Raw genomic sequence first — 27,082 nt, forward strand, 5'->3', positions numbered from 1 at the left:
GTGACAGACACGTAGGCAGGGACGCTCACCGGCCAGCTCTGGAGCTCCAGCCGCACGAGGGGTACAGGGGAGGACCGAGCGCGCAGTCTCAGCTACTCCGACTACGCTTAGTGCACGCATGCGTGATGGGGCGGCGACAGGAGAGAAACGATGAAAACTGAGCTGGCGGCTGATTAGGGCACCCTCATGTCATGTTGGCACACGTGCATTTTGTAGCAATAGGATCTTACCCTACCGGTAATATTAATGTGCATTCCCTTTGACCCAGTAATTGCATTTCTAAGTGCCTGTCTCACAGAACAACCAGACAAATATACAAGATAAGAGTATAAGGATGGTTACTGAAATTTAATAACAGTAAGAGACTGGAAGACTTAACTGCCCCTGTCCCAACGGGGAGAGTCTTAAATAAATGATACAATGCAAACCGGGACACATGGCAAGACAGTGTATGTGGGAGCTTGATTTGATTTGGACAAAAATTGTATCTTACTGCTGTTTTCTCAGAGGAGCAGCAAACGAAGGGGTTGGCTCGTGCTCAGGAATCCCTGAGTGGCAGAATCTCACTCGTGAGGCTGGTGCGGCGCACACCCCGTGCGCAGGAGGGATGAGACCTACGGAGGGAGGAGCGCATGGCGCAGAGGACCAGCGGGGTCAGCTGGACCGTGCAAAGCGTGTTTCCTTCCTGTTCTCTGTGTACCTGTCTCCGCATCTCTCGGCCTTTCTCTGTGTCTCCCTCAAACCCAAACAGTTACGTGGAAGTAAGTTCAGCGTTCACATCTGCCATCTCGCTGTGTGATTGGCAGGTACTGGCGCTGAAACTCATCCACGGTATTATGTGTGTGTTATTAAAGAGCAAGGTGCAGATCGCTGCCAATTGTGATCCCATTCTAGCAAAACACACAGGTGTGGCTGTGTCTGAGTGCGGATGTCTGTGATGGAACTAATTCAGTATCAAAACAGAAAATATACACAGTGGTTACCTTTAGGGAGTAGCTCTAGAAAACTGGGCGGGGTAGGTATTTTATGTTATCGCTTGTATGCATTGCTTAAATTTACCATAATACTTTGACAATTTTTTAAATCTTCACTGAGGACACGTTCACTAATTTTCAAGAGAGAGGAAAGGGGCGGGGAAGGGAGAGAAAGAAACATCGATCAGTTGCCTCCCGCAGGTGCCCCAACCAAGGATCGAACCCGCAACCCTTCGGTGTACAGGATGATGCTCCAACCAACTGAGCCATCCAGCCAGGGAATACTTTGACAATTTAAAAAGTATTTTTAAATATGGAAACCAGGGCCACTGTGGCCTTTGACCTCTGAGCTTTTGGTGGTTTCCGTAGCTCCCCAGGTCCTTCTTCCTCCCTGGGTTTATCGCGCTCTGCCTTGCTTCAAGTCACAAGAGAACTGAAGTGAACCGTTCTTCCCGAACGAATCAGGGTTCACACTGATTTCTGTAAGTGGTCCTCCCACAAGGGAACCCGCAGGTGTCAGGAGCAGGAGCTGAGCGACCACGCTGACTCGGGCCCCCTGACATCTCAGCTGCGGCGACAGCCGCCCTCGACTCTCCGCTACACGCACGCTGCATCCCACCCTGGGAAGGAGATGGTGCGGACGCCAGCCAGGACCTCCCCTCTTCTGTGCAGTGGGGACCCACCGCGCTCCCAGCGGTGCTCTGTTAGGCCGGGTCCAAGCCCATTAGGCAGGAAGCAGTATTTAATTATGCAGCTCGATGCACGAAGCACTAGCTTCCACTTTCAGGCCCTAGCGACGTGAAAGAAACGGAAGCGTCCTAAGAAAGACCAGGACAGATGTGCTTCCGTCCCAAACTCTGCGTGGAGGAGGGGACTGGTGCTCAGACCACCCCCCCCCCCACCCCCGCAGCCCACCGATGAGCCAGGCGGGCGCTTCTCACCCCCTCTCCTCCCGAACTGCTCCGAGCACTGAACTGCGCTGTGTGGCCACCCCGTCCTGCTTCTCGCCACTTGCCCCTTTCCTTGCTTCTGTGACCCTGTGTTCTCTTATCTGTTTTCCTTCTGTCTTCTGACTCTTCATTTTCCTGCACTAGTTCCTTTCCATCCGTATGTCCATCTGTCCGTCGTCTGTCCACTGATCCATTTTTAGCCTTTTATTCCTCGCCGACCTTCCTCAGGCATAATGACCCTTCCGTTGTTTCCCAGCTCCCATCCCCTCCTGAATATCCCGATATCCATCTGTGGGGGGGGGGTCCCCACTGAGTACAGCCTTGACAGAGGTGATATTCTGAGCTTGACCCCAGTTGAGCTTCCAACCACCTAAACCAAGGCACAAGAGTCAACACCCTGCTTCCTGGTGTAGCCAGAGGCAGACCACGTGACCCAGACTCAGCCAATCCGATGCCTGTAAATCCTGAGCAAGTGAAGCTAAGATAGCGGGCCCACTGGAGGTCAGGTTCATCAGTTGCTGGCCTGCTGCTCCCGTGTGAACTTTGCGGGGGTCTCTGCTTCCTGGTACCCGGCCCCCTCGCAACAGGTGCGTTTCCCAGGCCTGGTCGCTCAGTCTCCCCTAGTTTAGCTGTGCCTGCAATGCTCTTGGAGAAATTACCTTTTGCATGTGATTCAGATACTTGTCACCAGGAACCCCAGGTAATCAGGGAGAGTAATGGCACTGCGTCACGGCTTCATTTGTCTCCTGTCACCTGGAATTTGATAACTGCAATCACCCCAAACCTCTCTCCTGACTTCTGAAAATGACCTCGAGCAAACGACTGGATGTCACACCCTGAGGACCCGCCGCCCTGCCCAGCAACAGCAGTGTGAACATCAGGGTCTCCTCACCCCCGTTCCTGCGCCCGCCACATGCCACCACTCCTCCCTGGGCCGCCCAAGCATCCAGCCCACCTTCTGCATCTGCACTGACCGAGCCTTGACTGGGTCCGTATTTTCTCCTGCCTAGAGCGTAGCATTTCTCTTCCTCACCGAGCAGTCTTTCTGGTCCCGCCTCCACTCTGTTTCAGAGTGGATTGTTCAGAATGAAAATCTGGTCCCATCATTCCCTTTTCCAGACACTTCAAAAGCTCTGCTCTGCCTACGTGAGAGAATCTCAGACGAGCTCTTCCAAAACCTCGGACAACTCTGGCAGGGAAATGCGGTGCTGATACAGAATAAATGATGCCTTCGCATTCACAGGGAGAGTCTTAGCTTCCACGCCACTGGGCGAGCACAAGCAGACGGCTGATCAGACAGGCTGCAGTCCAGCGGGGGCAGATGGCTGCAGACAGACAGCTGCGGACGCGTTTTCTCCTTTTCTTTTTTTTTAGTCACAAAGATACATCACATCCTGAATTTCTAACAGAGTGGCTATCCTAAGCCTTCCACTTGGTTTGCATTTAGCTACTCTGTGCGTCTTGGCTGAAGCCTTTATTGGAGACCCCACTTCCTAACCCCCCCGCATCTCCTGTGCTGAGGGCAGGTCGCCCCGAGCAGCATTCAATTTCCTGCCTCCCATCCCGTCAGGGCAGGCTCTCCACTCTCCCCGGTCCAGGAACCCTGGGGGAGCATCTCGTGTTGGTGTGGGGAAGCCATCTGGTGCCAAGTGTATGGACTGCTGGGTTCCTGGGGCAGGTGGGAGCAGAGGTCAAGATTATTACACACTAAGGGACAGGTGTTGTCATGAAACGCCAGTCTGCAAGCAGATGTTGGCACTGGACGGGACTCCAGAAGGTATGTCCCAAACGCCCCTACTCCCTCCCCTCCTGCTCTGACACGTGAGTTTGTAGAATGACAGGCGTGGGCTGTGAGACATTTAGCAAAGGTATGACACACCTTTATGGCAGGGACGCGACAGCAACTTAGAAAAACTTACTTAAGGAGTCAGCGCTTTCTCCCCGGCACTGAGCTGGAGAGGCTACTCTGCTCCCACTTCACATACAATTAGCAAAAGAGCAGTAATGCTCCTAAAACCGGAACCTTTGTCCTCACGAGGCTAACCCGGGACGCTAGAGGGGTCACAGCAACGGAGGGAGGGTTTCAGTACGCAGTGGTATGAGCTGCCTCTTACCTCTTGGTAAGTTGGTAATATTACTAACACCAGAAACACACACATAATCAACATCAGTTTAAAACTCAGAATCAAGCTCTACTTCTTGTGATGTGGAAAGAACCAACAGAACGTTACCCAAACAACAAGAAGAAAAGAGATGGATTACCTACAAAACTGCAGTATTTATTGAGCCCATCAGAGAGCAAAAGTGGCCAGGCAAACCGGTTAACTGAAATCCAGAGCGACGAGTGCTCCAAAGGTGATGCCCCCTGAGTCACCTGTAGCTGAGCAACGGAGGAAGAGGCAGCCTCCGTACCGGGGGCAGGACGAAGTCAGCTGAACCTGTAATGAGTCCTCCGAGGCGGAGTGTAGACTAGTGGATCGGCGTGGGAGAGCTGGAAGACTCAGACGCAGGGGAGGTGCACCCACGCTGAGCCTCCGCAGTAGCCCACTAGGAGGAGTGGGTGCGGGGTGGGGACAGGGAGAAGCGGTTGGTCAGGGTGGCCCAGGCTTGTGGGAGGTGAGCAGGGGCGGCGAGAATGGCACGAAGCCTGCCCACTCTCCCAACCCTTCTCCCTCACAAAGCAACGCCGCGGGTCCAGAAACTTCCTGCTCCTGGGGCAGCAAGGGCAGCAGAGCCAGCTCACTCCAGGGGCGAGGCGGGAAATCCGCTCCTTGGGATACACGCACAGACCCAGTGCTGCTGGGGCGGGCTAAAGTGAACCCCCAACCCCAGACTTGGGTCAGTTCCCAGCTAGGCTCCCTCAGCCCACACCCCCACACCAACGGCCGGACCCAGAAGATGTGGGCCCACTTCTGAGCACCAGTGACCAATAACACGGTCTCTCCCGTTCCTGTACACGCAGCAGCCAGTGTCCAGTCCGGCACCGTGAGACTCGCAAAGGGCAGGGAGAACCACTCTGCCCCCAGATAAAGCAGCCCACAGAACCAGACAGAGACTGGCAGACTGGACCCATCAGTCCAGACCTTTAACTCGGACCCGAGTGTGGAGGCAGCCGGTGACGCAGGCGGGCAAACACGCGTGAGCAGGAGGGATTTCAGCACAGAGAGCTGCCTGGAGGACAGTTCTTTGAAAGGGACATTGTGGTTATGAAGTAAGCCTAAAGCTCCCAAGAAGGATGGTGGACGGACCCCCTTGTTAGGATGTCCGGAAGACACCTGGGTCATCTGACAACGTGCCAGTGGTGGACACAGCCTCCTCATGCAGACAGGATCTGGCTAGATGTCCATCGGACCACCTCCCGCCTCTGTAGGGAGCTACCTTCACATCAGAGTGAAAACGCATGGCTTTTTTTTTTTTATCACTTCACCAGGGAGAGCTCCTACACAGGGGTCACACAGAAACTGCTTGCACGCCCGTAATATTCTGTTTCTTGGTGTGGATGTGGGAAATTTCCACTTTGTAAAAATCCATCCAGCTGTACACTTACAGCATATACCTCATTATGGATATTTTATTTCAGTGAGAATGTATTTTGAAAATGGCTTACTAAAATATTTCTGGTAAAATGTGTTTCCTTGTCTAATGGTAGCTTCTAAAGCAAGTTAAATACACATGGGTTTCGACAGCTTGACAATATAACCTGCCCTGGCAGGTGTGGCTCAGTGGACTGAGTGCTGGCCTGGGAACCAAACGGTCACAGGTTCGATTCCCAGTCAGAGCACATGCCTGGGTCTCTGGCCAGGCTCCCAGTAGGGGGTGCGGGAGAGGCAACCACACATGGATGTTTCTCTCCTTCTTTCTCCCTCCCTTACCCTCTCTAAAAAGAAATAAAATATTAAAAAATATATATAACCCATTTAGCTGACTACTTATTATCAGGGAATTATCTGGATTATATAAACGGATTTGTGAATGTTTCTTTTCAGAATAAGGACAGAAATTCATCTGCACAGAAAAGCTGCAGTAACAAATACAGGAGAAACACAGGCAGCAAACACATCTCGGGGAATGAGGAACCAGAGAGTGACGGGGGCCTGCAGTTTCCCCAGGGCCTGACTCAGGAGGCACCCACAGACAGAGCCCCCTCCCTTTTAATCAGACGGATAAAATGTGCATCCAGGTCAGAGCTGGGTGCATTTGCTGTCCCACCACGTCCTTCTTAGCAGCACTCGCAGAACGGCGAACCACTCACATGACAGGGTCCCGGACAGGGTCCCGGACAGGGTCCCGAACAGGACGATGGAGTACTTCGTGCTGAAATCCTGACTGAGCCTGCACCGCTCACAGACGCCCCCAGGGCTCTGAGAGGCCCAGAAGTACACCAGGCCTTCACAAATGGACCTTTCCACAGTCCTCCCCCAGCCTTCGGCCGCCCACAGCCTGCCGGGCAGGAAGTCATGGTGCCTGTTTGCGGAGAGAGGAAAGCAAAAGGCCAGCCTCGGCCAGCTTCCCCAGTGACATCAAAGGAAGCTCCTGCTGCAACTGCAGAGAGGGACGAAGCCGGCGCCCACTAAGCCCTCCCCATGTGTCTGACGCTCTCTTCACCAGGACTTGCCACAGTGGAACAAAGCTCTCTGTAAAGGGGGTGGGGGGTGGAGGGAGTGGCTCCCCTTGCAGTCCTTCTCAAAGGGGCAACCCCCAAAGCCGGGCCTCCTCACCACCTTTCAGCGTTTCCCCACTGTTCTCTCTCACCCCCACGGACGGCTCCCGCCCCGCTGACTCTGGCGGCACCAGCCGCGCACCTGAGCCTTCAGGTGGCTTCCCCAGCAGTGCAGCTTTTTCAAAAGATGCATTTGAAAGCCCCCCTGTGAGTGTCTCACAGAACCAACCTGGGGGGACCGGTGTTAGGTCTCCTGGTCGCCCCTTCTGCCCCCCAAAATGTGGGCATTCAGCAGCCCCGCCGGAACCCTCATTCTCTTTAAGGATTGCTCTAGAAACCTAAATTGTTATGCCTCTCCTCTTCAAAGCTTTGAAATGCAACCGAGACAGCTCCCGAGTTTCAGTGTCCACTGTGATTCATCAAAGAAGATTTGGTCGGTATATTTTTGGTCAACGAACCAAAAGAAGTTGAAAATAAGAGTGGTGGAATGGAAAGGAAGTCTTTCATTCAGGTTTGCCCCTTTCCTCGGACTTAGCACCCGGGAGTCCGTCCAGTCGTGGGCGCAGTCCCCTACAGACTGAAGCAGAGGTTCAGATTGGGCTGATTTTCCAGATAAGACATCAATTTGTTTAGTCTCCTAATTTTTCTTTAACCTCTAAACCCAGGGTGTTCAACCGTGGCCTGCGGGCCGCATGTGTCCCAGGATGGCTATGAATGTGGCCCAACACAAAATCGTAAATTTACCTAAAACATTGAGGTGTTTTTTTGTGATTACATGTCACAGTGTATTTACTGTGTGGTCCAAGACAACTTTTCCCCTTCTAGTGTGGCCCAGAGACGCCAAAAGGTCGGGACCCCCCCCACCCCCCCAGCACGGAGCAGATGATGTTCTCAGTGGGTAGAGATAAATCGTGGACTCACTGAACTATGCTGGTGGGGATTCGGGATGTGATCTTGCCAAACCCCTTCACCAAACGTAGAAGGGGTGGCCAGGCTGACCTGGTCAAGACACCCAGTTAACGGCAGCACCAAGACCGGAATTCAGGCAGCCGGACACCTGGCGCCATCCCCTGGCCCTCGAGGTAGACGTGTCTCGGGCCTGTTCTCTGCTCCCCCAAGACATGGAGATGAAACTCCAATGCCGGCCGGGGCTGGTCCTCATTGCGGCCCGACCAGGGAAGGCCCTCCTGTCCCCCTGGGTGCCTGGCGGGCGGCCTCCAGGTCCTTGAAGTCAGAGGACTGAACGCTTCGTTTGTTTTGCTGGCTGTCGGCCGGAGGCCACTCTCAGCTACTGAAGGCCACCCACAGTTCTCTGCCACATGGGCGCCTGACACTGTCAGCTGTCCTGTCCAGGCTGGCCCGGGAGAAAGGAGATGGAAAGAGAGCCTGCTGGCAAGACAGACTCGCAGGCCACACAGCATAACTCGGGTTAGGACTGTATCCCTCCACGCACGGTGTTCCATGGGCGAGAAGCTCGCTCCAGGCCCCGCCCACACCCCCGATGAGCGACTATTGATTGGAGCGCTGACAGCAGGGAAGGGGGGCCGCTGGAGAACCCACTGAAGTCTGTCCCCGACACCGCCGGCCCAGCAACGCCAGTCTGGGCATTCACCCAACAGGGCTCCGTGCCCAGATCCACCGGAGACGGCCTCCACGCAGCCCCATAAAGTGGCCGTCACCTCTCCTCCCTCAGTTTTGCTGCCTTCACGCATGCTTCTCTCGAGAACTGTCACAATCCGAACCCCAGCCTCGCCTTCCACTGGGCACTCCCCTGACCTTGAACTTCATTCTGAAACCTATCAGGTGTTTCCATGTGCGGTCAACTCGCTGCGGTTCCTCTGCCGTTCTTGTCTGCGGCAGGTTCCGAGAGGGTCTCCTTTTGCTCATTATTGAGGAGCAGATCTTCCCTTTTAACACGTGAACCCCCATAACTCCTAACACGGCCCCCGAGTCTCAGGTATTCACCTCGAGGCAAAAACAACACTATCCCCGCGTGGTCTCCTCACCCCTGGGTGTTGTTTCCGTACCCACAAACCGCGACCACATGTCTTCCCAGGCACCCCCCCCCCCCGCCACAAGGGGAACCCTGCCAAGCGTCCTGAGCTGCCAAAGGCCCTTGGAGATTCTCTGCAGTCTCGGTCCACACGCAGGGCCAAGGGAGGACCCGTGCGGTGACCAGATGTGTGTGAGTGACGCACGACACAGGGAGCACTGCGTGTCACATAAGGGACAATCACAGTGCTTTTCTTTATACAGCGTTTCCCCCAAAGCAACACAGACGCCTCTACGCAAACAGCGAGGCCGTCCCCGTGCAGGGACAAGAGACCAAGTCACGGGAAGAAAACTATTAGCACCTCCTGGCCCGGGATCAGGCACATGGTGGCAGGGACCCTGGCTGCTCAGGCCTCCTCCCTCCCCGGAAGGAGCCGCAGCAACCGGAAAGCAGCAGAGAAGCCCAGGACTCTGGGTGTGGATTCCAGTGACTCTGGGTCACTCTGGGGCCACCGGGGAGCATCAGTTCCAGAGAGGCATAGCCTTCTATCGGCGCGCAGACTTCCACGGGGTCTCTTCCACGGGGTGGAGAAGAGAGGAGACCGAGATAGGAAGAGAGGGCTGAGCATGAGCGACAGTGTGTTCCAACAACCCAGCCAGGTCTCAGAGTCTCAGACGCCCCCCCATACACGCAGGGAACTGCAGAACAGGCTCCAGCCCCTGGAAAGTAACAGACACATTCAGCAGGATGTTCTGAGTCTCGTCAATACATACAAGTGGAGGTGCCCTTAGAGACACTGCTCCCTTCCCCTCTATTGAGCTGGACAGTGTTATGGCTCCTGAACTGAACAGCCAACAGAAGAGCTTTAAAAGAGAGCGCCCACGGATGTGAGGATTTTCTCCTGAAGGGATCGTGAAAAGTGCTGGAACACCATGTGCAGCTGTGCCGCGAAGAGCAGGCAGAGCCGGGAGCCAACCCCGCCCCTTTGAAACACTGGGCTCTCTCCGCCCGGCCCTCATTAGAGGGAGAAAAACGCGTGGGTCTCAGGCTGCCTTCCCTGCAGCCGGGAAGAAACAGACCAACAGCAGCAGGAAACAGGGGAAGACAGTTCTGGGCTAGTGGCTTGATCTCATCAATCCAGTCGAAGAGCTTTGTTGCTGCATGGTTTCATGAAAGAGGAAAAAAGGCTGACTGGCTACGATACATCAAATGAACAAACGAGAACTCGGATGAAAGCGGCCAAGCTCAAGTCTTTTAGAGGAAAAGGAAGAGAACAAGATGCTCCCAGGGGCCTGGCACCCTGTCCTGCCGTCGCTAGCTAGTGGTTGGTGGCACCCTCCAGTAAACTCTCACACAGTGACGTGACCGACACAGAGTTCAGTGCCAGGCTGATCCAGCACGGCCCCCGGGGTGTTCAGTTAGGGAAGCGCCAATGACAGACACATGGTTGGTCCGACATGTGTCTGTCTTGCCTCCCCACTATGTAATTTTCTAGGAAATAGTAACTGTACTACATACTTAGTGTATGTTTATCTTAGACATGAATACATTTACTGCCTCTTAGAAGCAGTGAGTGATTTGCTGTCTGGACGGATGGAGAGACAGATGACTGGATAGATGGGTAGGTGGGTGAGTGAGTGAGTGGTTGGGTGGGTGGGTGGCTTGGTGGATGGATGGATGGATGGGTGGGTGGGTGGCTTGATGGATGGATGGGTGGGTGGGCGGGTGGGTGAGTGGGTGGATGGATGTGCATTCACAGTAGTTTTCATGGTCTGAATGGTCTCCACCATTTACAAATGAACCCTCTCATAAGTGGTGTTTGAAATTTCTTGCAGTGATTTTCTGAAGCCCTTGCCTAGCCCATGGGTTCCTTTCTTCACCTTCTAGCCACCACAGTGAAACCCCTGGATGGATTCTGGGAGAATCACAAGGTGCAACACAGCCTACAGGCAAAGCAAACACAACCCCCCGGCCCCACACACACACACCGGGAGCCAGTCCTCTAGTGGTTTCAGAATAAACTCTAGTTATATAAGCTTTACCTACTTGTCACTTTGAAAACACATCAGATACATCTACAAGATAATTTTAGGATGAATATTTAATAAAACAAAACGCTGACTTAAAAGTAAAAGAGTTTGGATAAACTCTTGAAATCTGCTATTCCGGGTCATGCATTTCCATGGTCTTCAAACTATCTCAATGGCCAATGTGCTCTTTTAAAATGTACAGCGGAGGGGACATCAGGTCTGTCCTAGGCGCCACACACCGCACAACGCACTCCTCCATGAAAAGTGTCCATTAAACTCCCACACGTGCACGGACGAGAGAATGCACAAGACCCCACCATCTCACACCCACAGCTGAAAGTCTGTTCTTTCTTTTAAGAAGAGAACATCTCCCTGGCTGGTGTAGCTCAGTGGATTGAGTGCCAGCTGCGAACCAAAGTGTCTCAGGTTCGATTCCCAGCCAGGGTACATGCCTGGGTTGCAGGCCATAACCCCCAGCAACTGCACATTGATGTTTCCCTCTCTCTCTCTCTATCTCTATCTCCCTCCCTTCCCTCTCTAAAAATAAATAAATAAAATCTTTAAAAAAAATGAAGAGAACATCTTAATATACGTTCACTGGAAATGAGCAGACTCACCTCGTAAACAGAAAAATAAGGAGTCAAAATCAACATTCAGTAAGAAACACTTTTCTTCCGACCCTTTGGAACAAACCTTGGAGGACATACCCAGATGTTTACAACCCTGCACTGTTATGAAGTGGATGGTGAAGAAGCATAAAAATAATTTCCTAACCACGCCTTACCTCATCCAACAGACGAGACACCGCCGACTGACAAGGAGAAAACCTGAATGTTGCAGAGATTGCCTGTCAAACCAGACGACTGTTGTGAGAAGTCTCGGGAGCCCCAAACGGCCTCCAGCTTCATGCGTGGTAAATCACCAGAGAGGAGCCATTTCTCTCCCATGACCCCAAATGCCGTCATAAATCAAGGCCGACTCAGGCTGCGTGAGAAAAGTGTGTGCCCCTGCCCTAGACAACTGTCCAAGGGCCATCACCATTGTCCACCAGAGGAAGGGACCAGGTTCCTAACTGCACGGTCCGTCTCTAGGCTCCGCAGGGAGGGAATACAGCGGGTCTACACCCTCCTGATCAAGACGCACTCCCGCTGAACCGACACCAAGACATCACGTGTTAAAAAAAACCTGCCCCACCGCCTGACCCGGAGGGGCACACACTCCATCCCGCCAGTCCCGGGTGCCGCCTCTTCCCAGCACTCCCCGTGACCCAGGCTCCAGGATCACCTTCATCTCAGCGGCAGGAAGCCCCGTCTCACTTCCGGTGGAAGTTCTTGGGTACGCACACATCCTTGTTTCGTTCTCCACGGCCCGAGTAGAAGCGCTCGGAAACCTTGCTGCTCCGAGTGGGGTTTGCGTTGTGCCGGGAAGGCTGCGCTCATGGTGCAGGAAGACGGCTGCGACGCTGCAGTGCAGGCTCGGGCACTCGGAGGGGCTGCGGCACGACACCGGCCCGGGAGGGAGACAGGACCTGCAGGCAGCCCTGGAAGTGGCCCGGGCTTTACAAACTGCCTTATTCTTCTTTGTCTCCCCAGACCCGCTTTCTCTGCCTCCTCAACCAACCACACTGAAGCCAGAACAGCCACCTCACAGCATCTCCCACACTCACAGGACACCCCAGACTAGACCTTCATTTGCAGTTCAAGGAGGGAGAGCCTGAGCGGGTATGCGCCCAGGGCCCACCCCGATGGCATGATGCAATGAAAGGGGAGGTGGGCCGGGAAGACAGTCCCAAAGGTGTCAGCTCCAGCAGCCTCATAAAGACATGGCCTCTGCTTGTTTCACTCCGCTCCCCCACCCCTGGCCACCTGCCAGTCCTATCTCTGGCCTGTAGAGCACCTTCTCAATTCCCCTCACCCACTTTCACGTCTTCCCGGGGCCCCTCCACACCACTTTGCAAGAGAGGTCATCACAGCTAGACACAGCACTGTCTAGGAGACCGGCCCACGCCACACAGAGGTCGGGGCTGTCAGCGGAGTTCAGGTGGAGACAGGAGACCGAGGGACAGTGTCCCAGCCTCTGACTGAGAGCAGCGGTCAGCAGTGCTCCACACAGGCGAATTCCGAGAGACCCCGCAGAAGTGTGAATGCTTGAGGCTGGGTGTGTGTGTGCACATGGATGGAGTTTCATTACCCAATGTAACTAGTGTTTATTGGCTCAGGTGCCAGAGACGTGGGGTAGTTGAAGAATCACCCTGTGCCAAGTGTCACACCTCAGGCTGCAGAATAGCAGAGAGCCCTGCCCTTACAAAGCCTGTCACCTGTGAGTGTCAGCAGCACGCTCACACTAGCTGTGACAACATGCCTGAGAAGTGACAGCACTGTGGCAGCTGGCAAGGACGCTCACCAGACCTGACACGTGCAGGGAGGCACCCTGGAGGAGGCAGCACCTGCGCTGGGGCCTGAATGAGTGAGGGGACATGCCTTGGTGCACCTCAGGATGGCAGGTCAGGTGACCAGAGCATAACCTACCAGCAGAGGCGGTTCATGCTTGAAGCTGCCTCTGTGATACCCAGGCCACTGAGCTGTGCTCCAGCCAAATGACCTCCCAGGAGTTGCATACGACACTGCCACTGCCACGTGCACACACCGGCCCCTGCCTGGGGTGTGAGCCCTGCCCCTGCACCCCCCCCCCCAGGCTGACTGCTCTCCAGCTGCTGCGCTGGACCCCCCACCCTGAGAAAGGCCTCCCGAAGCAACCCAAGCCAGCTGTGGTCCCTCCATGTCGTCACTTCAGGTGTCGTTTCTCTCCCACTAGTCTGTGAGATTTGAGGGCAAATCTACATCTTCCACCACCAATCTCTGGGTGCTGGCACCAAGTTTAATAAACGAATACATGAAAATAGTGTATAGATGCCGGGCAAAAGGCTAGATACGATGTAGACGCCTTATTTTATTCACTCCTCACGACAGCCCTGCAAAGTGGCGACACTGTCCCTCAGTTTGCAGGTAAGAAAACAGAGGTTCACGGAGGCCACTGACTTGGTGACCTTTGTACGAAGGGAGGAAGCTGGGCTGTGAACTCAGCTCCCCGTGGGTCCCTTTGCTCTGCTCCCCCTGAAGCGTTCAAGGGACCACGTCGTCCCCTCCTGCGGTCAGGGATGGAATTCCAATGAGTCTCCTTATCGACACTCAGTAAAATGCTTAACGGAGTTCAGTGGCTCAGCTCACACACCAGTGGATTAATTTCTTTAGTGCAATCAACCTGCATTTTTCCAGCTGCTTAAGGAAAGGACAGGCTCCCGGCAGGAGGCTCTCAGGCTCAGTGCCCTGGGAGGAGACTCCGGACGGGCTCCTGAAAACAAGAGACGGCTCCCTGCCGGCCCATGCCAAAGACGGGGAGGCCGCTTCCTACAGGCGAGAACGTGGGCCCGGCCCATGTCAAAGACGGGGAGGCCGCTTCCTACAGGCGAGCACGTGGGCCCGCTGCCCTTCACCACCAGGTGCAAGGGTTTGCAACACCTGTGCGTCATCTGAGGGTCCCGAGGAGCACGGCGTTTCCTTTAAAAAATAACTGGTCTGCATTTTAATCCTTTCCCGTCTCCAGAAAGTATTTGTAAATCATTGGCAGGAATAAAACTTACTCCCTGAGACAACAGGAACTGCTACACTTCACGGTCACGTCCCCCCACCCCCAGCCCCCATCCCCTCTAACTGGTTTATTTTAACATCTTTTCAGTCTGGTGTTTCCAAATGCCAGGCTCCGTTCTAGATGTCTCGATAAAGTAACCAAATCATCGTTCTCTTACAGGCGGGTCATTTTTGAGTCACTGACCTGACCTTTACTGTTTGGGGAAGACCAGACAGAAGTTTCTCACCACAGAATCAACAACGCCACGAGGCTCCGTTCCGGTTCTCACCCGTGAGAACGGTCGGCGCCCGGCGCCCTGCACTCACAGTGCCGCACCCATGAGGGTGGCACAGAGAGAGCCGGAAGAGGGTCTTTCTCCACACACCCCACCCCCACCCCTTAGGGTCCCTTTCTAGCATTATAAACCAGGAGGCTCTTGAATCCTGAGATCCCCTGTCACCACGTGAGTTGGTCACTGCTCAGTGCCACACAGGCTCCCGGCCGAGGTTCAAGTCTCCAGTGGCAGGTGGAAGTGACCACCCAGCTAGAGAGGGGTGGGTGGTCATTTGAGACCTGCCCACCCTCCACTCTACAAATGCATTAAAATTGAACCCACCAGCATTTGTAAAGTCATTTTTATCTGAACACACCAGCACTGCATGATATTAAGAACACTAGAGGCAGGTAGACCTCATTTCAAGCAATACACATGACTTTTCAAAGCTCCTCCTGAAAGGTTTCTTTGCTAGAAACATGTCTGTGAGCTCACTATGTGAAAACGCCCTTTAGGGAAACTTTTTGCAAAGGGACACGCCCTGCTACCTGGAAGTGGTGGATCTACTTCCTGGATGCAGGTACCTGCGGGTCTGGCTCTCGGCTGGGGCACCCCGGGCGGTGACTGTGTCTCCTCTCTCTCATCTCTGCGTTCCAGCATAGGGTACGTGCCCCAGACAAGTTTGCTAAATGAATGAGTGAAAATAAAGGAGCGTTTATAGATGCTCCTTCATGCTGCATAAGAGGCTCCAGGCGGCATCTCCCAGATACGGGACTGCCATTGCCCCCGTGGCGAAATCCGCCAATCCCCACGCATCAGCCAGGCGTCCACTGCACGGAGCCCTACCCCTGACCTCCACCCCTTGCCCTCCCTTCCACAGCCATCTCCTCCCCCGTGGGGGCATCAGAAGGCATGCCAGTCAGCCACTTCCCTTCAGCTGTGGGCGAGGTGGGAGGGGACAGGGTCATGAAGAGAAACCACCTGAACTGTCCTGAACTCTAACGCATGTCCTCCGAGGGACCCATTTGTGGTGAGTGGGTGTGGGAGAGACACCACAGGCTCTTTCAGGGAGCTCTTCATTCTAACCTGGCGGGTCACGAAGGCCTAAGCGGTCCGGGAGGAAGGACGAGAGGTGGGGACTGCAGAAGGCGGGCCTGCCGGGCGCACCGTCGTCAGCAGACAGAGGTGGCCCCGGGAGCCTCAGCCTGGGAGCAGGCCAGGGAGGGCTCCTCCTGCAGAGGCGCACTCCCAGGGGACACTGGGCACAGTCTGGGAACGTTTTTGGTTGTCATGGCGGGGGATGCTGGAGGCCAGGGATGCTACTAAACACCCTGACATGCACGGGGCACCCCCCAAAAAGAAAAGAATTACTCAGTACAAGCTGTCAATGGTGCTGACATTGAGTAATCATGGGCTCCACCAAAGCCTGCCATCGAGAATTCTGGTCTAGTCGATGGTTCAGAAGGTCAAGGATGATGCTTGCGGTGGAAGAGGAAGGGCGGGGTGAAGCACTTTCACACTAAGGGGAGGTCAGCACGGATCCCTGCTGGGGTGCGTGAGAGGTTCTCGTCCTGCAGGCGGCCCCTCACTCAACCCACAGGCGTCTGCAGAGGAGACGCTGAGACCACCCCTGCCGTCCGGGCTCCGGGCGCACCCACAGCTGGGGATCGAGGAGCTGCCCAGGATGCTGCCCAGGTGTGGGTGCTCGGAGGACGGACGCCGGCCATGGAAAGAGCAACTCGACCCTTCCAACCTGCTTGTTTCCAGTTTGGTCCCCAGGAGGGTGTTCCACACGGCCCAGCCCTCTCAGACCCAGGGGCTCTCAGGGTTTTCCAGAACAGTCCCTTCCAAACTGGCGCTCGTCCAGAGTGCGGCTCGTCAGCCGTCTGCACTGTTCACAGTCCCCTCATCGACCTTCACTGCCCAAACTAGGTCTAGAAAGCAAACGGACACGATGCATGCCTGGTCGTTCAAACAACTCCTGCTGCCCCCAGGGGAACTCACTCAGACATCTCCAAGAGTCTAGAAATGGTCACTGGCAACTCCCTCAGCGGGGACAGAGACAGGCCACCTGGAAAGGTGACTCCAAGGCGACACGAGCGTCTTCATTACTCTTTCCCTACTTGGGTAAAATGGCAAAACAGCCGAAGCGCTGCTCTTAAAATGTCTTTGGCTGTATTAATAAAACATTAGTTTCTCTAAATTTAAACACTTAAAATCCAATTAATTCATCAAAATGTCAGTTGTCATCGAAAGCATGTTGGTAAGAAGCAAGTGCCTTGGAACAGAGAAGCCGCTTCGCGGGAACAGGGTGCAGAGGGAGCCGACCTCCCTCCAGCATGACGACGACCCCTGTCGCCTGTCTGCCGGTGTCTGCTCCGGCAAAGCCACGGCGGCGGGACAGCATCGGAGACGACCGCTGGTGGAGCGAGGGGCTCATCTCCCCCACGGCCTGCCCCCTGTCCCAGGGACACAGCATGCTTGCACCAAACCCAGTCACCGCTGCCGTGAGCTCCCCAAGCCACGCACCTTGGTGAACATCCCTACAAAGCACAAGGGGCTGGTCACACGTGGAGTCACAGGGATAAACCTGATTGTGCCTCCCGGGGCGAAACAGGCGAGTCCCTGAAGGCTGTGATTTATACCGCTGTCTGCAGTCACTCGGAAAGCAGAGACCAGAAGCAAGGCACAGAAAATTCCTGAGAGAAATTTTAAAAGCAGAAGTACAATTTGAGGATCCTGTCCTTATCTACAAGAGAAACGGTTCCCAGTGGGTTTTCTGGAGCCTTCTCAGTGTTCTCTGCCCACCGGTTCTCAGCTGCAGAGGGAACCCGGGGCTCTGCCCTCCTCCTGCGATCCAAAACCAATCCATCAGCTCCCATTTGAGCAGGAGACGGTAGGAGACACCGATAACCTTTAAAGGTTTATACGGAGTTAAAGGCAATCACTGCAGCCCTTTTGAAACAAATAAGGGCATGAAAAGAACACACTGAAATCCTATGTTTCTTCCTGCAAACGACTTACAAGTAACCAGCTAACTGCTAGCATGCCATTGACCTCTGGCTTGAAATCAAGGGTTTTAGGAAAATAAACTAAAGGTAGACATATTTATAGAGCTGAATAGGATTGATTTACAGGAGCTGGACTGCTTTTCCCCCTAAGGGCCAATAAAAAATGTTCCAATTTCAAGGGACAAAGGGTAAAAGCAAGTCTCAAGATCACTAAGCTGTTAGTCTCCTTTACAAATGGAACACAGTGACACTCGTTCCTTTCACTGACTCGCTATGGGCAGCCCCTATTTGCCCAGGAAACACACGATCGAGAGGGGGCCACCTAATTACAGTTTACAGGCACGGGGACCTGCCGTTTGTTGTGGTCAACTTCTCCCTGCCAGAGTGAGAGAAGTGTCCCCCAGTGAGCCCCCATCACACAGGTAATGCCCGGGCCATCGACCCAGCGGCACTGCCAAAGCCACCACCTGGGGCTCATCAGCAAAGGAAAGTTTCAGCTGCTCCACCTGGCTCCAACCATTCGCCTCTACCGAACCTAGAATGCTCCAAACAGAAGCCCCGCACACACGCACGGGGGGTGCAGATCAAGACCCAGGGCGAAGGGAGTGACTGAGCTAAAAGGAAGGGCCAAGAATTGCCCTCCGCCAGCAGGGCCTGGAGGACCCAGGGAAGAGTTAAAAACCAGGCTACCTGCGTCTGCAGTCTAGCTGAGCCCTGACCGCCCCCCACGCATCCCCCAGGGACACTTTCAGGTCTGCAGGGAAGCCTGCAGCTCAGGACACACTGATTCTAATATCTCCCCGACTGTGGTATCGGGAGGGGCAAGGCTAGAGAGGTGCCTGGGGAAACTTCAGGCAGGGCAGCCTTGAGGGGAAGGGGCGGCAGGACGCATCGCTGCGTGCGCTTGGGAGGCTGCAGGGACCACCGCGGGGGAGGCGCACCGGCGAAAGGGGGAAATGATGCGAGGGGTCTTACTTTTGTAGCTCGCTGCCCAGGGCTGGTAGCCGTAGTAGCCAGTGATGCGCAGGATCCGCTCCTCGATGGACGTGAGCCCCGCGGGCCCGCTGGTGAGGTCCTCCACAGAGCGCGACCATTTCCAGTCCTCCTTGATCGACTCGTCCACCACCAAGTACTTGAGCTGCCGGAGCTGGGGGCTGATGTCGGACAGTCTCCGGGGGCTGACGTCCGGTGACCGCCTCATGCCACTGAGGCCGGGCAGGTGGGCCGGGAGGGAGAGAGGGGAGGAATTCAGTGAGGACGGATCTGAAGGCGAGCTAGGGCGCGGCCGAGCCGCCTGGGGCAGGTGCCACCGCACGGCTGGCGCTTCCCTCCCGCAGCTCACCGCCCACTCAGCTCCCGTGGTAGCCTTGGCGTCGGGTGCCGTCTCTGGTGCCCAGCCCCGGGCGCCTCGGGGCAAGACAGGTTGGGGCGAGTGCCGAGGGACAGGACGTCTAGAACTTCCCGAGGAGCCCTTCGCCCACCGACCCTCCCCTAGCCCCAGACCTCCCGGTGTCCCGGCTGCAAAGGGCCACATGCCCGCGCACCCACACCAAGCGCTACTCACATGTCTATGCCTTTGCCCCGGGGCGCGCCGCCGGGAAACTCTCTGATCCCCATAGGCAGCGGCAGAGTGCAGCGGGGAGCTCCCAGACTTGAGGCGGAGGGGCCGCTGGCCCGAGCTGCCGACAGCCGCGGACCCGGGAGAGCAGGGCGCGCTGCCCGCGGAGGGTCCGCGCCGCCCCGCGCTGCCTGTGCGCGCCCGCGCCGCCGTCCCCAGCACCTCCCTCCGCGGCGCGCAGCGTGGGCGCGGCTCAGCCCGGTTCCGGCCGGTGCCGGCGCCCTGCAACTAGGGGGCGGCAGGGCCGAGCGGGCGCCGCGCCCCTCACCTCCGCTGCGGCCCAGCACACCGCGGGCGCGGGAGCCGCGGACGCGGAGAGCGCTGGCAGCTGTGTGCGCTCTCGAGGCACCGGGGCGGGCCGTGCGCGCGGGCCGGACGCGCAGGAGCCAGGTGGGGGCGCTGCTGCCCGTGCGCTCTGCTCCGTAGAGGCACCAGGCACCGGCGCTCCTCCTACCCTGGGCCAAGACTTGTCAGGTCCTACTGCTCCCGGTTCAGCAGCGGTTCAGCAGCAGTTCGTCTCGGTTTCGATAAAGCTGTCTCTCTGCGTTCTACGGTACTGAAAGCAAAACGGGGAAGACAGAAACCTGGTCCCATGTTCACGAGGACCACGCTCAGAATGTCAAATCAATAAAACGGCAGTTTGCAGGCACAGCTGGGACACAGGTGAATTGACTAGTTACGCCGGGGAATGTTGAGTCAGATCGGGCCCTCAGAGAGCTTCCAGTCCCACAGACGACTCCTTGGCTAAAGCAGGCCTCTCTTCTTACACTTCCACTTAAGTCGGCCTTCCATCGTTTTTTCTTCCTGTCCGCCAGCCATCTCTCTAGAATACCTCATAGCTTTACCTAATGTTATTGTGCTGTTGTGAAAAGAAAACACGTATAGGTTCATTAGGGAAGGTTTAGGAAATACAGAAATATATAAAGAAAAAAATACCCATTATCCAGCCCCAAATGACTACTATAAATTATGTCTTCCTTCCCACACCTTTTTTCCAATGTAAAGTATATTTTTCACAAAATTAGGATCAAATTGTACACACTACTTTTTGTACTTTTTTAATATAAAGATTGTATTAAAATTAGCCCTGGCTGTTGTGGCTCAGTGGATTGAGCGCAGGCCTGAGAACCAAAGGGTTGCCGCTTTGGTTCCCAGTCAGGGCACATGCCTGGGTTGTGGGCCAGGTCCCCAGTAGGGGGCGCGTGAGAGGCAAGCGCACTTGGATGTTTATTTCCCTTTCTCCCTCCCTTCCCTAAAGGGGAGGGAGAAATAAAATAAATAAATAAATAGATAAATAAAATCTAAAAATAAATAAATGAAATCTTAAAAAAGAGAAGACTAAATGAACTATATTAAAATTAATAAGCTAGGGATAGAGAACTTTCTCAGATCAATAACGGACGTTGACAGAACTCTAACAGGATGGAAAGAAACCAGAAGCTTCCTTGCTAAGACCAGAAGCAAGGCAAGGACACCCCATCTCACCACTCATGTTCAATATCGCGCTGCAGCCCCAGCTGCTGCAGTAAGATAAGCTAAGGAAATTAAAATTGTATACCTTGGGAAGAAGCAAACCTTCCTTTGTTCACAGATAACATGATTATCTATGTAGAAACCCTCCAACAATCGACTAAAAATTGACCAGGAACAAATATTGATTACCGCAAGTTTGTAGGTTCATGCATAAAAGTCAATCGACTTCCTGCATACCAGCAATGAACAATTGGAATTTGAAACTTAAAACATAATACCAGCTACATTTGCACCAAAAAATGAAATATTTGGGTATGAATATATTTGCAAGACCCAGGTGAGGAAAATTACAAAACTCTGAGGAAAGAAATCAAACAATAAATGAATGGAGAGATATTCCATGTTCTTAGGTGGGAAGATAATACTGTTAAGATGTGAGTTCTTTTCAACTTGATGTATAGATTCAATGTACTCCCAATCAAAATTTCAACAGGTTATTTTGTTTACATCAACAAAACTAATTCTAAACTTTATAGGAGAGGTAAACGACCCTAAAGAGCTAACAAAATATTGGAGAACAAAGTTGGAGACTTACTTCAAGCTTCAAGACTTACTGTAAAGCTACGATAGGCCGTACAGGGTGGTCGTGGTGGAAGAATACACTGATCAGTGGGACTCAGCAGAGAGCGCAGAAATAGACCCACACAAATAAAGTCACCTGATGTCTGGGAAAAGAGCACAGTCCATTTGATGAAGAAGGGACAGTGTTATCAACCAATGGAGCTGGAACAACGGGACATCCAAGGCAAGACGATGGTCATAGGCTTCAGTAAAAACTATAAAAATCTTAGATGACATAGGAGAAAATTCAGACAACCTTGTGTTCTGTGATGGTGTTTTAGATGCATCGGCGATGATCCATGAAATAAAACATTGATGAGTTGGACTTCGTTAAAATTAAACACTGCCCCTGGAAAAGACGCTGTCAAAAGAACAACGTGACAAGCCACACACTGGGAAAACGTGTGCAAAAGACCTCTGAGAAGGGACTCTTACCCAAAATAAGAACACTTAAAATGCAACAATGAGAAAATGAGCAACCCAGTTTAAAGACTGGCAAAATATCTGGACGAATGTGGCAGAAGATGATACACAGATCGCCAGTACGCAGGCGGGATGCTGCCGGACACTGTGCGCTGTGGGGGAATCACAACTGGAAACAAGGCGCGAGACCCCCGCCGCTCACTGCGCACCTGCGGGAACGCGCGCGATCCAGAACGCCACGTGCCGGCGCGGACGTGGAGCCGCAGGGACGCTCCTCCGTGGCCGGTGCAGACGCCAAACGGTGCCGCCACTGCGGGAGGCAGTCTCGCAGTTTCTTACAGAAACCAAACACATTTTGCCATGTGATCCAACAATCACACGCCTTTTGTATTTCCAAACTGAGTTGAAAACTACGCCCACACGGAAACCAGCACAAAAGTAGTCGTAGCGGCTTTCTTCGTCATTGACCAAACACGGGGCCAACCAAGACATCCCCCAATGGGGGAACGGATGAACAAACGGTGACGCAGGCAGACGGCGGTGTGTTACTCGGTGATGAGAATTAATGAACTATCGAGTCATGAAAAGACACGGAGAAATTTTACATGCATATTTCCAAGTGAAAGAAAAAGGCCATTGGAAAGACTACACACTGTGTTACTGCTGCTGTATGACCTTGCGGAAGAGGCAAGACCAGGGGGACAGTCAGAGACCCTCAGGCACCAGGGGTTCCCAGTCGTGGCAGTGAGTGGTGGGAGGGGGGACGAATGAGTGAGCACAGGGCGTTCCCTGCAGGGGAACTACTCTGTATGACCCTCGAATGCTGGATACATGGCATTAGATCTTGCAGCCCCGAGAGGAAGCCCTAAGGTGAACCTTGGACTCTGGCTGACAATGAATGATGTGCAGGTGTTAACTCGTTATTGTGAGACATGCACTGCTAACACAGGGCATTGGTGTTGGCGGGCAGGCCATCTGTGTACTGGGGACAGGGTGGCGGGGGGGGGGGGGGCTTTCCCTTCAATTTTGCTGCGAACCTAAAAATGAAATCTATCATACAGCTTTCCAGTGTCACAATGTTCCTCTGAACTGTTTTCTACTGGATGCATTATTCTTTCATAGCTGGTATGGTCACAAAAGCAACACAGCCATTGTAAAGAAAAGGCAACAAGGAATATCTAAGTGTATAAATAAAACTTAATATTCTTCACCTGTTTTTTGTGAGCGCCTGTGAGACAAGATCTCTCTCTCTCTCTTCATCTATGTGTGGGTATGAGAGCTTTTTCTTAATCCCTTTTTCTAAGGCTTTGCGACAGTTCATTTTTTCTTGTGCTTGAAATGTCCCACCTTAAGCGGATCTTGGGAGGCCATGGGGACCACTTGACCCGGTGCTCCCAGAGCATCCTCAGAGGACCACCTGGCATCCACATCGTCCAGGATGGTGGTTTCGTGGCAGAAGTGAACAGAGGCCTCTCCCATCACGCACCACATTCCAGCTGCTGTAACCCCGGGCCGGCCTCTCACCTTTCTGAGCCTCAGTTTCCTTGTCCGTATCAAGGGGATGGCTTGTAAGACTGTTGAGAAGATAAAATGAGTTAATACCTGTGAGGTATGTAAAATTGGGCCTAGGACATGGTCAAGGCCAGTACTTAACAGATACGAGCTATTATTATTAGCAGTGTAGCTAAAGATGAAATCCATTTGCTTTGTTTTTCCTTCCTTCCCTTCTCTCTCTCTCTCTCTCTCTCCAACAACATCAAACTCTTGACACATATCCAGGTTCATGTTACCTAAAATCTGTACGCGATTTTTATACATGCGCTTGTTAAACCATATCACTACCCTTTCAAATTTTTTTAAAATAAATAGTGTGGGATTTACAGTCAGATAAAATGGTTTAAATACTGGCTTCTCCACTCACCCGCTAGATAAACTTGAAAATGCTATTTACCTCCTTCACCCTTAATTGTTTTCACATCAGCCTCATAGCTACATAAAGATTAAGTGAATTGAAGCTCGTTAGAATGTAGCGGAGTGAAGGGTCTGGGTTTAGCACTCAGTAAACATCAGCAAGAGCAATCACGTCACTTCCACGATGTTTCCCCTTGTCCGACGCCACACTGCCCTGAGGTCGCAGGGTGTTGGGGATGATGGCAGTCCGCCATCACAGTCGCAGCCCCAGGTCACCAGGTGCTACCAGGTGCTTTGGGTACCCCGTTTATGTCCCCCTCTCCCATCCCCCACCCAGCATGCTGGAGTCTTACCAGCACCTCCTTAAATCTCGTTCCAGTGGCTGTGACTCACATGAAACACTCCAGCTTGGACAGATGCTATGATGGCATGTGTGCTTCCTGGAGGACCCGAGGGCCAGCCCTCTCCCCTTGCAGTCAGGTGTGGCAGCCAGCATGGTGGCGCATAGGCCACACACACGGGTGGCCACAGGCTCTCCTGCCACCATGTGCCGATCAATCCCAGAGGCTTCGATGTCTGGCCAGTGAGCATCAGAAGTGGGCAATTGTTATTAAAATTGCTTGCTTGTTCAATGGCATGCTGAGGGTTAGGAATGCACTCCCGTGGAGAAATTACAGAAATGCAAGAGGTGCGGCTTGGAGAAAGTGTTACAGAGGTCCTCTCCACCTTTGCACAAACAGGTTATGCAGAACTGAAAACCTTTCTCCTTAGAGATGCTGTCCAAGGTTTGCCAAACCTTTTTCTCCCCGGTGGGTATAAGGATGTACGGTTGCCTCCTGGAAACTCCAAGGCTAATGGAATCCCACTCTAGACTATTATCCCTCTGCCTGGAGTGAATGTTAGATGTGCTGAGAGCATCTGCAAAACCAGAATGCCACAACTTCATCCAACTTGGAGAGCAGGCTAGATACACTTTCTCCAGCCCTCGCCAGTTAATGTTGTTTGTACGGCTGTGTGCACATGTGGTGCTGCTTTCACTACAACCAAACAGCAAAAGCAGGGGCATGGCTTTCCCAGCCACTTACGCAGAAGTGTGCATTGGCGAACACTATCCCCCCAGAGAGTCCAAGGGCTGTGCAGGAGCACACTGGCTTCCGCTGGGCTGCACTGCACAGGGCACAAAGCAGAGCATGCAGGAACGTGGCTACCAGGCACACAGTGAGACCCAGAGACAAGTTCTGCCCAGAGTATCTCGGAATATCCAGAATCACCAAAGCAATAGTGGAAATATGCCATTCAAAAATCCTCTGTACTGGTGGTTCTTAAACTTTATAAATCTTCAGATTTAAAGACTTAAATGTAAGGCCTAAACACGTTAGACTCCTAGAACACACAGTGAACTAGTTTCTCGACGTGGGACTTGGCAATGATTTTTTGGAGGTGACACTGCAAACACAAGCCACAAAATCAAAAACAAACAAGGGGGCCACAGCAACCAAAAGTGTTTCTGCACAGCACAAGAAACAATCCATGAAATGAAAAGGCACCCGTGGATTCAAATAAAATATTTGCAAACCATGTAGTTGACAAGGGGTTAACATGCAAAATAGGGAAAGAACTCATACAACTCAACAGCAATGATAATAATAGGAATCCAAATTTAAAATGGGCAAAGGATCTGAATAGACCTTTTTCCAAACAGGATGTTCAAGTGGCCAACGGGTACATAAAAAGTGCTCAGCATCGCTAAGCAAATGCAAATCACAACCACAATGAGGCATCACCTCATGCCTGTTAGGATGGCTGCCATCAAACAGACAAGCACTACCAAATGCTGGCAAGGAGAAAAGAGAATCCGAATGTTAGTGGGAATGTGAATTGGGGCAGCCACTATAGAGAATAGCATGACATTTCCTCAAAAAATGTAAACTTAGAGCTACCCTAGGATCCAGCAACTCCACTTCAAGGCATGGAAATGTCTGTCTATAGATGACTGAGTGATTAAAATGTGAGACACACACACACACACACACACACAGAGCAGAATACAATTCCACCATAAGAAAAGGAAATCTCGCCATTTGCAAGAGCAAGGATGAAATCTGAGGGCCTTATACTAAGTGAAATAAGGCAGACAGAGAAAGTCAAATGCTGTATGATGTGACTTACACATGGAGCCTAAAACAGAAATCTCATAGAAAACGTGGTCAGAGCTGTGGTTGCCAGAGCTGGGGGCTGGGTGTGAAAGTGGGGAGTGAGGGAATTGGGTCAATGTGGTCGAAAGCACAGACTTCCAGTTATAAGATAAGTATGTTCTGAGGACATAATGTACAGCACGATGACCATAGTGAACAGAACTCTCTGGGATACTTGGAAGTTTGCTAAGAGAGTAAATTTTGAAACTACTCATCACCAGGAAAACATAATTTGTACTTATACGAGGTGATGGATGTTAACTAAAAGTGTGGTAATCATTTCACAAGTCATTCATAAGGACTTGTGGTCAAGTCATTATTCTGTACACCTTAAACTTACACAGCATGACATGTCAATTACATCTCAAAAGTGAAAGGAAAAAAATAAAATAAAATGCAAACTCTCATATTCTACTCGCACTTTGGCGTTCCCTGACAGTAAGCCTGGGAACCTGTATTTTAGTGACCACTCGTAATGAGACTGACACAGACACTCAGGGAACTCCATTCTGTAAAGACAGGTGTGCCTCAAAAGCACGTGGAAGCATTTTTATAAAACTAATTTCTGAGCTTCTCTCCACATCCCCCAATGAGAAACTCCTTTGTACGAACTGAATGTCAACATTTTTGAAAGAGCTTCTCTGGTGATTGTTCACATATTAATCAGTTATTTAAAGTCCTGTCGGTTCGCTGTAATGTCGAGGTCAGCTGTGGGTATGCTGCTGTCATCTGTTTTTTCTCCCGATCATCCATCATACTGTTTTGCTTATGTCGGTGTCTAGTAATTTTTATTGTATTCCAGACATCGTGATTTGAAACATTAGAGAACCTCCAGATGATATTTCCATCAGAGAGGGGTCCTTCGTTCCTTCCTTCCTTCTCTCTCTCCCTCTCTCTCTTCTTTCTTTCTTTCTTTCTCTCTCCCCCCCCCCCCCCCGCTTCTCTCTCTTTCTTTGTTGTTGTTAGGCACATAGAGTGAGGAATTAATTGATCACTGTAATCCAATCAGGGAGTAAACTGATTTGGGACTATGTTGCAATATTAGTAAATTCTTCATCTATTTTGCCGTTTCCTTGAGTATAGTCCTTCTGGTCTTTTATTGAAAGCTCAGCAGGCATTGATCCCCTGAGTTCTAAAAAGCTACAGGAAATCTACGTCTGCCCTTCTGAGATTCCCAACTTAGGTCTCCAGCCTCCCCCACAACAAAATTGCTAAATATCTTAACAGAGAGACTCCATTCTTTAGACAGGACTCTTCTCCCAGTGGGTCTTTGTTGCTTAATCCCCCAGAGAAGTGCAAGGGCCCCTTCTGTCTCCAGCAGC

The 27,082-nt window shown here is 52.6% G+C and overlaps 1 protein-coding gene across 1 annotated transcript in view; it reads right to left on the reverse strand.

The window, feature by feature from the left end:
* SLC35F3 (solute carrier family 35 member F3) overlaps nucleotides 1-19,412 on the reverse strand; it is a 256,002-nt gene extending 236,590 nt beyond the window's left edge. Inside the window, exons 1-2 of the mRNA XM_045861756.1 lie at nucleotides 19,084-19,412; nucleotides 18,495-18,724 (exon numbers count right to left, since the gene is read on the reverse strand). Of these exons, the coding sequence (XP_045717712.1) occupies nucleotides 18,495-18,724; nucleotides 19,084-19,136 (283 nt within the window). The 5' untranslated portion in view covers nucleotides 19,137-19,412. The remainder of the gene's footprint in view (nucleotides 1-18,494; nucleotides 18,725-19,083) is intronic.
* Nucleotides 19,413-27,082: the final 7,670 nt, after the last annotated feature.

Source organism: Phyllostomus hastatus, unplaced genomic scaffold (genome assembly GCF_019186645.2).
Source record: "Phyllostomus hastatus isolate PE091 unplaced genomic scaffold, TTU_PhHast_1.1 phas_contig_148, whole genome shotgun sequence".
In the NCBI taxonomy this organism is placed as follows: domain Eukaryota; kingdom Metazoa; phylum Chordata; class Mammalia; order Chiroptera; family Phyllostomidae; genus Phyllostomus; species Phyllostomus hastatus.